Below are 15,464 nucleotides of genomic sequence, written 5' to 3'. Positions count from 1 at the left end.
TACCAAACTCTGGTTAGGTTAGTGTTTAACTCGTACTGACTACACCATATACCTCCTCTTTTTCACACTGGGCTTACTGATTTGTACCCCACAATTGCCTAGGCCTTAGGACTCAAAGTACTTTCCCCTGACTCTCCTCAGTCTTTCCCTTTTTCCCCATCACCCCCTAATTTTTCAGATGGTGAGGCTGAGAAATGAAGAATTGGGTCAGAGTCGCAGTGGCATCGATTGCCTCTGCTTTCCCTTCTTTTCTGGGCTGCCTCTCCTCCCTCCCCCAGCCCCAATCTATTTTGAGCCTGCCTCTGTTTTCCTTAGTCTGGTTGGCAACCATGCCGGCCTCTTTCTCTTCGCTGCCCTTATGTCTCCCCTGCAGCCTGTGAGGACCCCAGTTGCCCTTCCGGAGGTCTCTTATTGCCTGCCCGATTTATTTTGATTTTCTTCCATCTTGAAGATAGGTAGGGTCGGCCTGAAAGTGGATGCCTGGCCACGCTCAAGCAGAAGGTAGGCAGGGAGATAACGCTGGTGGGTCTGCTTGGCAAATCCTTCAGTGTTACCAAAACCCTCAAGTTGTCCTCCGAGCCCATCTACAATGTCTAGTCCTCTTCTCCATGTCCACAGACTCTATTTCCTACATCCCTTCTTCCCCTCTATGACCCCATCCCACCCTCAGTAAGAAATGCTCAGTTCCTCCCACTTGGGTTGTGTGCAGCATCCCTGCAGGTCCTCACCTGCCTTCTTGGCCTGCACGTTGCCAGTCTCTTCTTATCCAATTCCTGTTTCTCTCCACTCTTCCCTGACCTCATCCCTCCCACACACACCCGTCCTACCCCACACGCCCCTGCCCCTGCCCCTGCTTGCACTCTGTTTCTAGGACACACTGGCTCATTTCTAAAGCGACTTCGCCAGCCCAGGCAGGGCTTGTCAGCATCCCCCACTTGTCCTTTCTCAGCCTCCTCTAGACACTTGTCCCCTCCTTTAGCTGTCACCAGCAAGCTGAATAAGACTGGATATTTTGGAAGGGGAGCTGCAGCTGGCTGGGGGAGGAGGGTGGCACTGAGAGAAGCAGAAGCAGAGGGAGCTGCGGAACGAGAGGGAGAGAGAGGTTCCCAACATCCTTCCTCCCCAACTTTGCCAGCTTGGGAGCTGGCAGGATCTTACACTGATCCCTCTCTGTACCGCATTTTTCTCTCTCTCAGTAATAACACAATACCTTACTTTACAATTTATCACGTTCTCTTACAGACCTCCAGGTATCTGCATGGTGCACTCCCTCTCCTCCAAGTCTGCTCAAATGCCTCCTCCTCAATGAGTCCTACCCTGACCACCATTGAAAAGGGCAGCCCCTCCCCCAGCATTCTCTATCTTCCCCATTCTGCTCTGTTTTTTCCCCAACGCACTTGTCACCCTCTAATGTACAATGCAATTTATTTATACGTATTATTTACATGTCTTCTCCTCACTGAACTGTAAACACCACAAGAGTAGAGATTGTCTTCTGTTTTGTTCACAGATACATCCACCATGCCTAGCACAGTGCCCGGCACACAGCAGAACTCAACAAATATTTGTGTGTTGAATGAATGAATGAATGATCTTATTTGATCCTCACACACTCCTGTAGAGTTGGACAGTATTATTATTCCCTTTTTCTTTATTGCGGTAAAATATACATAACTTACAATGCACCATCTTAACCGTTTTAGGTGTGCAATTGAGTGGCATTTAAGTACATTCACAATGTTGTGCAGCCATCACACCATCCATCTCCAGAACTTTTTTATCTTCCCAAACTGAAACTCTGTGCCCATTAAACAATAATTCCTTATTCCCCCCTCCCTCCAGCCCCTGGCAACCACCATTCTACTTTATGTTTCTGTGAATTTGACTACTCTAGGTAGCTCACACAAGTGGAATCATACAATACTTGTCCTCTTATGTCTGGATTATTTTATTTAGCATTATGTCTTCAAGGTTGATCCATGGAATGTATCAATAGTATTATTCCCATTTTACAGATATGATTATTCCCACTTTACAGAGGCTGTGGTTTGGGGAACTAAGTGAGAGCACCCAAAAAGCAGACTTGGCATGGGGTTGACAGGATTGGCTGGCTTTTATAATTCCCAGGAGAAATCAGTACTAATCCATGTGCCTAGGCCTATAAGGCAATTGAAGAGTAATTTCCTCTGTGTTGTTATTTCCTTTGGGAATATTTTTACTCTTATTTCCATTTCCCACTCTTCCCCTCTCAGCGATTCCTTCGAACATTTCCACCCCACCCAGTCCCAGTTTTTTTCTCCCCAGAGCACTTTAACTCCTGTCCTTTTGGGTCAAACTGGCCCTGTCTAGAAATGCTCCTGCTTGGGTTTCATCTGAGTGCACTCAGCCTTGCTTGAGCCTCTGTTTACACCTCTCACCCCTTCACCCACCCTGGGGCAGTTATGAGCCTGTTTCCTTCCAAAACAATTAGTGCAAGGAGGCCAGCCGACTCGGTGTTAATGCCGTTTCATTAAGTGGGAGCAATCCTAATGATAATAAAATGGCACATTTAACATTCAAACATTGAACAGGGTTTCTAAGCAAGTGTGTCTCTCTCTTCCTTTCTGGTAGAACAGCTCCATCTTCATAAAGACCTGACAGTACACCTTAATGAGAGACTGGGGAGCTGAGCATCTTTATAGAACCAGAGAGAGGATGAGAACCAGACAAAGAATCCAGAGAAAGAGGGTGCGGTGCATTGAGGGGATAAAGACCCCAAGGAGTCCTGGGGTAATGGATTCTGTGGTGCTAATTTAGACAGTTAAAGTCTATAAGAGATAAGGTCACATGGAAGATAAAGCCCACAGCAGGCTTTCATGCAATGCAGTCATCTACTTATCTGTTCAACACATTTTTTGCAACAAACATTTACTGTGCACCCAAGATGAGCCAAATTTTACAGGAGTTTGTGATAGAGGGTGGCTCTCGTTTTATGAACAGGAATGCCAAGGGCCTTAGTGGTCTACAGATCATCTTATTTACTCTCCCCCAGGCAGCTTTATTCAAATCTATCCCAAATTCATCAAATGCCCCTATGAAGAGAATTTTAACAACTGCTTTGGTCTCCTGAGCCAGTCCTTATGCCCCCTCCTTATTGAGACAGCCAGCTTCAAGGTCCTTGCTACTCTGTGATTATAGAATATCTGATTGAACTTCTGAAGCAAAAGAAGTGTGGGATTGGGGAGCTGGCTAGGGAAAGAAGGTAAATTCAATCAGCTGGTGTTTATGGGGAACTGAAGAGGGGCAAGAAAAAAGGATAACATCTCACAGCCACTTCCTTCCTCTGAGAAGTCTTTCCCAGAAGAGGGCTTTATTCCCAGCTCCTGTGCACAGAAGGGAAGCAGCTGGCCAGTCACATGTGGGCTTTGCCGAGGCTGGGGAAGCGGCTGATTCGAAAAGGTGTCAAGTCATAGGATGGCATTAATTTCATGCTTAATTCATACAGGATCTTCCCCACAACAGGGGACAGCTTAAACCCATGCCCTAGGGAAAGGAGAACAGGTGGTCAGGCATCCTCAGAGACAGGTGCTGGACTCCCTGGATGTCCCCAACACAGTCCCCAGATAACATTCCCATTGGTCGCATCCCAAAGCTGGAAGTTGCCTCCCACCATGAGAACCCTTTCTTCTCTGATAGCCCCGCTCAACCCCCTTATGCACTCAAGGTCTGTGCTTTGGCCCCTCTCTGTTCAACTAAAAAAACACCATTTTGCCTGGCACTGAGGTAGGTCAACTTTAAGGCACCCCGTCTTCCCTCGCTCAGGCTCACCAGAGAATCCGGCACCAATGACAATGTTATCGTACTTTGGGTGTCGATCAAGAATGAAGTGCTCATCAGGGGTGTTCTAGAAAGAAACAATCACACCTGTGTCCTTTGAGGATAGAGGGAGGAGGAAGAACCGCAGGCTCAGAAGGGAGGAGACTCAGCTGGATTTCTTTCCAGAAAGAATAGGAATGGGGCACAGGAATGCTTTCTGCATGCCAGTGCCCTAGGGTACGCCAGTCTTTCTCATTTGTCCATCTGTCTCTTCTCGTGTAGAGCTATGAACACAGTAGGTGCTCAGTTAACGCGTGCAAACTAACTTTAGCGAAGATGCCTCAGGCCCTGGTGACATCTGTCTCTTCTCTTTGTCCCTAAGGCCTGCTCAACTAGCACATCTTGCCAAAAACTCTTTTAGAGCTCTTCTGGGAAGCATAGTGAAGGACTGCCAGACGTATGCCTAGTTTCCTAATGAAAAAGAATACGAATAACCTCTAGTGGGCCCTCTCTGGTGGAGGTGAACTGACCCGCAGAAATGAGCTCATTTGTTTCAAGTCACATACTGTGTCAGGGGTCAGGTAGAGTCCAGCCTGAGCAGCACAAGGCCAGTCTGTCTCATTCTCCTGTTCTCCAGGGCTGCGAGAGAGCCTGGCCCAGTTGCCCACACCCTTACCGTGTACATGCAGTGCTCCATAACAGCAGGCTCAGGCTCTAAGTTAGGTAAGTGATCTCTGACAAAGCAGCTCAGGATGTGGACGTCTTGGATGTCTGAGAAAGCTGCAGGGCAGTCCCGCTCCTCAGGATCTGCATTGTTGCCGTGGTGATAGCAGACCTGGCTCCCAATCAGAGCAGTGTGAGCTGGGATGGCCGGCCTCCTGCACACCACCCCCAACCCAGGGGGCAGGTTGTACACTGAATGCACCCCATCCATCATCCCAGCCTTCCCCAGTCCTGACAGATGCTGTTTGTTGCCACATTAGTTTGCCTAGCTGTCCATTCCCCCGCCAACCCAATGTTTGCAAAGGAAGGGCTCCAGGACAGACAGGGGTCTTGTGTTGTGCATAGTGAATAGTGAAGTCCGTTCCTGCTCCTGCCCGCTGGGATCCGAGAGAGTCTGGTGAGAGGAAAGTTAGAATAGCTGCCCCAAATCTGCCTGGACCCCTATTAGCCTTCTCTTGGCCTCTCCGCTCACCTTCATCAGCCCTGGGTACTCTCCGGAGGGCAATCCATAGATGTGGTAAGGAGCCAGGCTGAAGCCCAGGAAGCATGGAAAGGCCTGGGACACACCATAGCTTCCGGGAACCTTCTCTCGCCAGTAACACACGTTGATCCGCAGGGTCTTGGAGCAGGAAGAAGTGCGAAATGAAGGGGGAAAGCATTTCTGGGGTCCCGTAGCCCTTTAATATAAGCCCAGATGCCCTGATTAACTCACCCATCTTTGTTTCACTCACTTCTCATGTCATTTACGTGTTACATTATGTTATGATGGATAAAAATTGCTGAATCTGTCTCTTCCCCTATTCTTAATCTTCTCCCAAAACTGCATCCAGCCTACTTCTCTCTCTCCCCAGGAGTTAATAATACCTCATGTTTATTGAGTGCTTACTATAGGCCAGGCCATCTCCTAAGGTTATATATATATATATATATATATATATATATATATATATATATATATATATATATATATGTATGTAATTTAATTTAATTCTCCAACAGCCCTAGTCCCCATTTTACAGGTTATAAAATTGAGGCTAAGTGAGGTGAAGGTGAATGAATTTGCCCAAAGTCATCCACTAGCAAGCGGCAGATGGAAGACTCAAGTCCATCTGGGTCCAAGGCTTCTTTTCTTAAGCACCAACCCTCAGGCTTCCAGCTCCCCTTACCTGGAGAGGCAGCTCAATTCCCAGGGGCCGGAGGAGCCGGTTGGTCCAAGGACCTGCTGTGATGATCAGGCTCTTGGCTTGGTAGCTCCTGGAGGTGGTTTTCACCACGACCAGTAGCCCTGGTTTTATCTCCATCACCTTCTCTCCATCATGCACTATGCCTCCTAGCTGTCGAATTGCATCCTGAAAGGGCAGGAGCAGGGAAGGGCGAATCAGTTATGTATGTGGTTCACCCTGGTGGACAAAGAATCCTTCATCGAGTGCAGAAAAGAGAGGGCAGAATCTAAACCTCCTCTCCCATATTGTCGAGGCCTAGCAGGGTATATAAAACTGCCCAGTCCAAAAAGTCAAGACTAAAGCTGGCAGGGCAAAGGCTCTCATCCAACTGGGGGTCAGGGGATGGCTGATGGAGACCCAGGATGCCCAGAGCAGGAGCTGCAGTGCCCCTAATGTTGCAGGATATCACCTGAAGGGCTCTGAGCGCCTTGTCAGCATAGAGAACTCCTCCAGACTTTTCCAAGAGCCCCACTTCTCCCCTGGCCAACCGAATATTGGGGAAACGTTGCTTCAGTTCCTCAGATGGAAGACACTGGTGTTCCACTCCCTGCCTAGACAGAGTAGCCTGGATTATCTTTAATTCTGCATTCTCCTTCATTCCCAGCAGCAGTAGTCCAGTCTGCCTATAAAAAAAAAAAAAAAAAGACACCTGAGTGAGAGTCTGCGTCTGGGCCCTGGGCCTTCTCTGTCATTTTTCAGCAAGGGGCCCAGACCAGGCATCAAGGGGAGTCCTGGCCTCACATTCAAAAAACAGGCAAAGACATCTCCATTCTGTTGTAACAGTCCAGTATTGTTGCGCTGGTTTCTAGCCCATCCCCAAGTCTGCCCTTGGCTCTCACTATTGGTTTGCTTATCCCTCCATCTCCCCTCATCAGGATCCATCCTGCCCTTGAGGTCAGAGATCCTAAGTCCTCTTTTATCTCCACACCTGGAAAGTGGTAAATGTTCAATGAACTTGGTAAGATTTCTTCCCTTTCCTCCAGTCCCCTGACCCCACTTACTGTTTTGATCTCAATTCTTTATCCCAGCAGGGAGTTGGGGAGGGGAAAGGGGATACCCTTTCCCCTCCCCAACTCCCTGCTGTTTCTTTTCCCTGTTCCTTTTCTTGTCATATAATGTTTTGTCTCTTCTTGTGCATCTATCTCTCAGTTCCTTCTCAGAGGCTGCCTGTTTTGTGGAAAGGGTCCTAAGTTGGGAGCTCTGGCCCTGGGTCCAGTCCTGGCATCCCCTCTGTGACCTTGGTCTGATTGCTCGCTGATCCGACCTCAGATTTCTCCTCTGTAACGCATGACTGTTGGACGATTGGTGGTTCCACACCAGGGAAGTTGTGGAAATGGCATGGATCATTTTTTTGCTTGTCACAATGCCTGGGGGTTGCCACTCACATTTGGTGGGCAGGGGCCAGGGAAGCTAAACCTGCAATGCTCAGGAAGATCCCACCCAAATGCCAATAGTGCCCTCATGCAGAAACCCTAGTAGGTGAGATGGCCTCTTAGGACTCCAGCAATTAATTCAGCGATTCAGTGATTTTGTTTCTCCTTATACATCCCTCTGTGTTTCTTCCTCCATAAGAGAATGAGAGCTGTTCCTCTTTAATGCTTTCCATCTCTCTGTCACAAGAGATCAGAGCTCCCTTTTGAGGGGAACTGATCAAAACAATAGAAGGGTCACTTTGGCCCTTGGGACCATTCCTGTAGTCCCTCTTGGTTTCAGCAGCCACAGTGACAAGCATCAGCCTGACACATCCCCCAGGTACTGTATATAAAGCTCGTAATAGCCTATAATGGAGTCTCATGGATATTACATGCTTCAAAATCCCACATTATCTAGTTGGGGGGATTAAAGAGAAGATTGGGAGGGGGTAGGGACACAGCGGGCCCTGGGGCCAGTGTCAGTACACAGAGCCGCGCAGCATGCCCAATCCATTTGCCATGGCCCCCGCCTACCCAGCATTCACCACTGGTGAGAAAGCAGTGAACGCCTCTGCCTCTTCAAAGCTCAGCAGAGGAAAGATGCTGTAGAAATCCCCACCAGCCAGCAGACCGTCTTTTTCCTGTGACCCCAAAAGAACTTCAGATTGGTTCTCAGTTAATGAAAACTTGCCTAGTAAACTCCTTGGTCAACAGGATAATTAAGTCACCCAAGCATACGTTCTAGAGCCCTCTGTACCTGATGAGGTTGTGGCTGTGTAGAATTCTGGGAAAGACCTCACCTTAGCAGTCACAATGTCAGATCCCTGGCCCGGAAATTCCAGAGCAGCATATTCTAACCTCTGCCTGCAATATACTAGCCTTGGTCTCTCACATACTCTGAGATTTAGTTACTTTCCCTTCCTTCCTCCTTCCCTTGAAATAAGAACTCCTCTTTCAGGAATGTACTATATGGAGGAAATGAACTCACGCCAAAGCAACGGGCAAATCTGTCGAATTATGAAATGCTGAGTGATGTTCTAATTCCCAAGCCATCCTGCAGTGGATGAAGCGGGAGCTCCCCATCCCTAGGAGTAATCAGCAAGCTGATTCTGCTGGTGAATGTAATTGTGCCAGTTGTAATCATTTTGCTCCAGCTCTCTGCCCCTGTGGCATTTATTTCTTAGCCCAGATATTGATCTAACAGTGGGAAATTTTCCATCTGAATTTGTGATGCTGGACCCTCCCCTAGTCCGGAGATGCGTTTGGGAAATTCTCATTTTCCGTGGATCACAGCTGAGCTATTTGGCCTGAGGGAAACCATGCACTGCCAGAGAAATGCCTTGGATTGGAGAGAGATTTTTGACCATTATGAGCAAATCGGAAATAAATGTAAAACACTGCCTGGAAATGCAAAGGCCTGTCATTATGGGAAATAGGTGAGAGGCTCCTGTGGGAGATGCTTAGAGAATTGGAAATCAGTCAATCAAAACCGGGATCGGAGAACGGGCCTTTTTCCCCCAATATGAAGATAGATGACTTCCATGCACAGATTGAAAATCATTTAAGTGCTTATTTTCTTAATGGCTTTTCCTAGATCCCAATAAACAGTCTGCTTATTCTGCATCAATTTCTCACCCCTATGCTCTGGGCCTCCCTTTCCTCTTTTTCTGCTCAGATCCAGGCTACGAAGTTTGGGGAGGAGGAGGGTGAGAAGGGACAAGGGCATTGCAGGAAAAAAAAAATGACCAGGAAATGAGCGGCCAGGGCTGGTCTAGAAAGATGGCACCTTGTAGTGAGGCTGGGGTGCTGGGGATCCCTGGAAAGAGTCCAGCTCCCAAGTCCCAGAACACCATCAGAGCATTTGGTACTAACTGTGCCTTCCTCCCAACCCTAGCTGGATCCAGCCCTAGGAAGAGATAATCAAAGATTCCTCCCAAGGGCCTTGTTGACTTCTCTATGGCCCAACTAAAGCCTCAGACATGATGTAGGGAGCTGGTGATGAGGGATTTCCACCATTTACTATAGCAGGACAGGAGGCAGGATGGAGTGGGGAGGATTTGGGAGGGGCAGACAGCTCTCCCTGCATCTGCCATCTCCCATCCCAAGCTCCAGCTTTCCCCGCTCTGGGTTAAAAGTGCCAGGAAAGCCAGCTCTCAGAGTCACCTTGGGGAAGGGACTCCAACGGGGACTCGGTAATGGCTGCTGTCTTTGTTGGTTTTGGAGGAGCTCTTGGCATTTCATCTTCTGCTCAGTGGGCCGAGGTGGAATTGGTTAACAAAGACTGCTCCAGGGAGGGGATGTGGCTGACAAGCCAGACACTTCGCAGACACAGGAAGCAGCAGCTGCGCAGGGGGCCACCAGGTTCTGGCAGCAGCTGTACTGCCTACGGCTGTGATCTTGTCTGATATTGTCAGCTAAGCAGGGGCAGCCCGGGTCAGGAGCTAGATAGTAGGACTCAAAGGGAGAAGGTGGGGCAGGAAAGAGATGGGCCACAGAGCTGGGATTTGCTCTTGGTATCAGCATCCTGGCTGTACACATCACAAAAGATTCAGACCTTGTGATCTGACACATGTGTCATCGTCTGTTCCCAGAATATATGCAAATATCCTGAGCCACCCGTATTTAGTATGCCACTGTCACAGGAAGCAGCAGAACAGAATGAAGAGAATTGGACAACCACCTTATCAACTCCTGAAGGTTTTTTTTTTTAAATCATCATCAGATATCATTAAGTAAATATGTTCATATCTATCAGTTCAATTATGATATTGTGCTGGTTCTTCCAGAAGAACCTAGGAGAATAAGAATCACACAGCTGATGAATCATTTAGAAAATCAGAATTAGGAACAAAAGCTAAAGGAATTGGAATAGGAAGTATCTGTTCTGTGTCTCTACTAAGTAAAAGAACCAAATAAATTAGTGTGCCTGAGTAAATTAGTTTGGCCATAAGAAAGGACTTGCTAATAATAACAACAACAACAATAATAATAATGCCTAGCGCTATATAGAACTTCAAAGATTTTTCAAAGAACATTCACTTTACTCTTCATTTTCCATAATTGGGGCTGTGAAGCATAGGGATAGTCTTTTAAGAGGAGCTACGATATGTCCCAGTCTTTAAATGTACGTTAGCAGCCTTCTGACCTGGGATGATTTAGGCATGAACTTGTTTGGAGACAGGGGATGGACAAGGTAACCAGTCTGTGGTATTTCCTAAATCAGGAGCCAGCAAGTGATGACCCAGGGGCCAAATCACCTGTTTTTGTCTGTCCCACAAGCCAAGATGGTTTTTATACTTTTAAATGGTTGATAAAAAGCAAAAGAAGAATATTTCTTTTTTTTAATATTTATTTGTTTGTTTGTTTATTTTTGGCTGCATCAGGTCTTAGTTGTGGCACGTGGGCTCTTTCATTGCGGCACACGGGCTTCTCTCTAGTTGTGGCATGCAGGCTCCAGAGCACGTGGGCTCTGTAGTTGCGGCAAACGGGCTCTCTTGTTGTGGCACGCGGGCTTAGTTGCCCCTCAGCATGTGGGATCTTAGTTCCCTGACCAGGGATCGAACTCACGTCCCCTGCATTGGAAGGCGGATTCTTAACCACTGGACCACCAGGGAAGTCCCGAAGAATATTTCATGACATGAAAATTATCTGAAATTTGTGTCCATAAATAAAGTTTTATTGGAACCCAGCCATGCCCATTTGTTTACATATTATCTGTGGCTGCTTTCACAATGGCACAGTTGAGTTGTTGGCAGAGCTGAATCGTTGCAATAGAGACCATATGGCCTGCAAAGCTGGTAAAACTATGTGGCCATTCACAGAAAAAGTTTGCCAAACCCTGTTCTAGACTGAAAGCTGAGTAATTCTGTGACTTGCACTACAGGTTAAGACCCTGACTACTCAGTAGCAACCCTCTCATGAGTTTGTGGGGAGAATTAAATGAGTTAACATGGATCAAGTACTTTTAGAACAGCCTTAGTTTCTTATTCTAAGCACTAAAACACGCAGTGATAATGATAATGATGATGATGATTTGTCAGGTACTATTGCAAGCCCTTTACAAACTTTATCCTCACGACAGACACAGGAAATAGATATTATTACCCCTACTTTACAGATGAGAAAACTGAGTCTCACAGAGGTTAGACAGCTTGCTCCAAACCACACAGCTAAATATGTCAGAGCAAGATGATATCTAGAGCCAGGCCTGCCTGGTTCCAAAGCCCTTCCAAATTCCTGTCCTCCTGCCAAAGAGAAGGATTGTGAGATTATGAGATTCTCCTATCCAAGGGTCCCTTTCCCTGTCTCCAGCAGCCCTTCCCCTCGATGTCCATGGTTGCTGCATCCCATCTGTCTCCTTCTGCCTTTCTTCCCCCCTTGCTCACTGGAGATAGGATACAGCTGACCCAGAATAAGTGGAAGGAACTGCCATTTATTCAAAAGTACTAGGCATAGTGCCAAGTATTTCGCAAGAGTCTCGTTTAATCCTCACAAAGCCCTGTGAGAAAAATGAGGTGCAGAGAGGTACAGAAACTTTTCCAAGGTCACACAGCTGGTAAGAGGTAGAGCACAAAGTCAAATTCAAGCCTGTCTGACTCCAGAATTGTCTCCCCTCTGAAAGATTCCAGACACTTTCCAAACATCTTTTAGTTGCCTCCTTGTCTGCTGGGATGAAGTGTGCCCTCTAAGGCCTCAGCAGTTCTTTTAACGCAAGATACTCAGCAGTATTCACAGATGGCTGACAGAGAGAGGTCCCTTTGCCAGGCCACGCCTCAGCGAGACGTGCTCCTTTATTCGGGTGCTGGGTGTATTAGCTGCCTCTGGGATAAATCTGTAATTAGCTGCCCTAGCTGTATTTGCATAATGGATTTCACTTTGTTCTTAAGTTAATGGTGTTTTTGCAACAGAACAGTAACCTCTTGGTTCCTGGCCATTAAAATAACTGCCACCCTGTAGGGTAGAGCAGTGGTTTTGTAGGAAGTTCAGTTAAGAGCCACAGAGAAGGCGGGAGGGGTGGCAGGATGGCTGATAAAAGTTCTCTTTGCCTCCTGGGTTGTCTGCCTTCCTCCCCATGAATATTTGAAAGGTCAGTGAGGGGGGGTCTTAAGGGCCAGAGAAGGCCGTGCAGGCAACAGAGAAATAGCTGCAGGCTCACTCCCTGGTCAGCAATGCAGCCTGAGGAGCATCCCCATTTGCTCCTATGGGAGGAGGTATTCAGAGAATGAAATGGATTTATAAGGGTTGTTCTGGGGGAGAGGACCCAGCGTGAAAGTTTGTGATACTAATAGGAATATAAAGAATCAAGCAGAGGCCTCCTCCTCTATTTCAATCCCTGCCCTGAGAGGGTCTCTGACGGTTCCACGGAGATGTAGATACAAACTCCAGCTCTGAGCATCTGCCCAGTGTCTTTCCAGCAGTTTTCCCCAAACAACCCCTGCAAGCCTTGGACACATGGTCTAACCCCAGCCCTGGAACTCAGAGACTGGCAGGAGCCAGCTGGACCTGTCGGGTGACCACGATGACAGCAAGCAGAATGCTTCCACGTGTCTGGCACTTCCGGAGGCCCCGTGTCCCTCCGTTGCATGTCAAGTATTCCTGGCACCGCCCTCTTGCATAGTAAAAGCACCCCCAGGTGCTGAGCCCCATGATTCGAGGAATTCTCCCCCACTAACCCAACCTGTATAATTGGGTTCCCGCCTCATGCTCCAGCTGGGCCCATATCTGGTAGCACTCAGCCATCATCTGGGTGTAGAAGTCTTCAGGGTACGCCCTTCGGATTATCCGGCTCTGCCCATGGGAACTTCCTCGGGAGTGCGGGAGGAAGAACTGGAGAAGGAGGACAAGAGACAACTGCAGCTGTCACCCCTCCCCTTTCGGAGCCCGCTCATCACGTGCTGTCAACAAGGAGCACTTATTCTTCAAATATTTCCATACAGTCTCCCTTTGTGGCCAAGTTACTGACTTGGCTTCAGGATAGAATTTCTTCAGTAGCTCTAACTCAGGCATCCTTTTTGCTAACATCATTCACATCCCAAAGTCCCTCTGTGAGTTAGTCTTCAGTCATCCTGCTGCAACCTTGCCCCACTTAGACTCATGGAGAAGCAGAAAGAACCTTTGAGATCATTCTAGTCTAGGCTCCTCATTTTTATGCACAAGAAAACTGAAGCTGACTCTTTCTCTGTAGCTTCAGATTGCTCAGGACAAGAGAACCATGTTGAGATTTAGCAAAAGATGGAGTGTTTCCTGAAAGTTTGGACCAGGAATCCCTCAGGCTTTGAGAAAACTGATAGAGAAATGAAAAAGGTTTCTAACCAATCCAGCTCATTACCAAGAAGAATAAACCAAAACCAGCCTGGATAGATGTAGGCAGAATGGGAGGGTAGAAACCTTTGGAAGGTGGGCTGGGTGCACCTGCCCTGGGAAGGCTGTGGATATACAGCACCCAGTCATATGTGCAGTGGCCAGTAGACTGCACTTCATGGGGTCACTTTTCTATAAGGAAAAAAAAAAAACCTAAGTCTTATTTCCTGTGTATCAAACAAGGAGGCTGCTATTATCCAGAGGTGGCAGAAAAAACAGAAGCCTCTGCAGGGTTCCAGGGTGAGAGGCCAGAAATATGCAGGGAAGAATCCTACCTCCTAGACTGACAAATCAGCCTTTGCCTCTAGGCAAATTATCTTTATTTAAGGTTACCCAAAGCAGAACTGATTACTTTTCTGGGCCAGGGCAACCATTTTGGCACAGAAGAGACTGGGTGGGAAGAAAGAAGAGATTGGGGTCTGGGGCGCTTCTTGGTCAAGAGCTGGATCTGGGAGGCAGCAAAAGGAGGAAATGTGCCTAGAAACCCAAAGTGGGTCTTAGGGAGGGTGGAACTTTCTTTGCATTGTCATGAAACACACCAGGCAGCTAAGCTACAAATTGCATAGAATTTGTGAAGATCAGGCCCTTTGGCCTTCACCCCACAGAAAACCCTCTTGGGGGAGGAGAAAGGGACAGTCCCTGAGGTCGGGAGTGCAGAGGGGACACGGTACCTGCTCCAGCAGGAGGACCCTCTTCCTGTGTTTGGCCAGGTGGTACGCAGTGAAGCAGCCCTGGATGCCTGCCCCGATCACAATGGCGTCATAGAGATCTTTCTGAGCAGCCATCCTGCCCACTGAGTTAGCCCTACAGCCTCAGAGACCACATACAAAGGAGAAGGCAAGCAGAGGCGCGCTCCAGCCTGAAGGAGGAGGAGTAAAGCAAAGTCCAACCTGGCCAGCATTCCCACAATCCCCTGTGCCCTGTCCTTCTCCCCACTCCTCCCAACCCCCAAAACCTGGCACAGGGCTGAGCCCCCGCCTCCCCTGCAGAGCAGAGCTGGGTAGTCTGATTTGTGAGGTTTAGCCCGGCTCAGCTGCCAGCCTCACCCTTGCATCCCTCTAGCTTTCTATTCTTGGCTCAATTATTGTCATGCAAATGGGCTCCTTCCTATGCCACCTTCCTGTCTCATTATGATCTTTGTCTCAGGCCTTCGGCCCTGGAATTTCAATGCCTCCTAGACCAAGCTGGGCACTCGGAATGCTGCCTCCCCCTGCTGGCCTCCAGCCTGATTTCCTTTGGAGATTCTAGAGGGTCCAGCTCAAAACTTGGCACGATGCCCCGTGTAAGGCCCACCTCCCTGGTGGGTGGTGAGGTCGGGGCGGGGGGAGGGGGGTTAGATGCAGGGGCCAATTGGGAGGGCAGGTTTGTGATTATGAAATTATTCTCAGTATGTCTTACCTTTGTCTTTTAAAATGGAGAAGGAGAAATGATCCTGAACAAATTGAAAGGACAGAGTGAGAGGAGGAGCCGTCTCCTGAGGCACAGAAGGGGACCAGGCATCTGCCTAGGGTGTGAGGGCCCCTGGAGTGAGGGCTCCCTCTGTGCAGGGCAGTATGCTAAATGAGTACTCTCGCATGCATGTGGGACAGAGCTGGGATTCATAAGGCCTAATTCTTTTTTTTTTTTTTAATTTTTTTATTTTTATTTTTATTTATTTTTGGCTGCGTCGGGTCTTTGTTGCTGCATGCGGGCCTTCTCTAGTTGCGGCGAGCAAGGGCTACTCTTCGTTGCGGTGCACTGGCTTCTCATTGCCGTGGCTTCTCTTGTTGCAGAGCATGGGCTCTAGGCGTGCAGGCTTCAGTAGTTGTGGCACACGGGCTCAGTAGGTGTGGCTCGTGGGCTCTAGAGCACAGGCTCAGTAGTTGTGGCGCAGGCGCTTAGTTGCTCCGCGGCATGTGGGATCTTCCCGGACCAGGGCTCAAACCTGTGTCTCCTGCATTGGCAGGCGGAT

The 15,464-nt window shown here is 48.2% G+C and overlaps 1 protein-coding gene across 2 annotated transcripts; it reads right to left on the bottom strand.

Moving 5' to 3' along the window:
- Nucleotides 1–1,731: 1,731 nt before the first annotated feature.
- On the bottom strand, nt 1,732–14,356 carry PIPOX (pipecolic acid and sarcosine oxidase). 2 transcript variants are annotated; one of them, XM_068531265.1, is made up of 8 exons: nt 14,185–14,356; nt 12,831–12,979; nt 6,151–6,364; nt 5,685–5,867; nt 4,991–5,137; nt 4,472–4,630; nt 3,808–3,883; nt 1,734–3,522 (listed from the first exon to the last, which is right to left on the bottom strand). In XM_068531265.1, exons 1-8 carry the CDS (start codon nt 14,296–14,298, stop codon nt 3,392–3,394), a joined length of 1,173 nt encoding a protein of 390 aa, XP_068387366.1. In that variant the 5' UTR covers nt 14,299–14,356; the 3' UTR covers nt 1,734–3,391. The 2 variants fall into 2 exon arrangements, with proteins under 2 accessions (XP_068387367.1, XP_068387366.1); XM_068531266.1 differs by lacking the exon at nt 4,472–4,630 and having other exon boundaries at nt 1,732–3,522.
- Between the last annotated feature and the right edge of the window lie 1,108 nt (nt 14,357–15,464).

Source organism: Eschrichtius robustus, chromosome 20 (genome assembly GCF_028021215.1).
Source record: "Eschrichtius robustus isolate mEscRob2 chromosome 20, mEscRob2.pri, whole genome shotgun sequence".
Taxonomy (NCBI): domain Eukaryota; kingdom Metazoa; phylum Chordata; class Mammalia; order Artiodactyla; family Eschrichtiidae; genus Eschrichtius; species Eschrichtius robustus.
This window is presented reverse-complemented; position numbering and strand designations above follow the sequence as displayed.

Coding starts and splice junctions, on each gene's coding strand:
- PIPOX (XM_068531265.1), bottom strand. CDS start 14,298: ATGGCTGCTCAGAAAGATCTCTATGACGCCATTGTGATCGGGGCAGGC. Junction 12,980..14,184: donor GGGTCCTCCTGCTGGAGCAG/GTACCGTGTCCC, acceptor CTCCTTCTCCAG/TTCTTCCTCCCGCACTCCCG. Junction 3,884..4,471: donor TGGAGCACTGCATGTACACG/GTAAGGGTGTGG, acceptor GTTTCTTTCTAG/AACACCCCTGATGAGCACTT.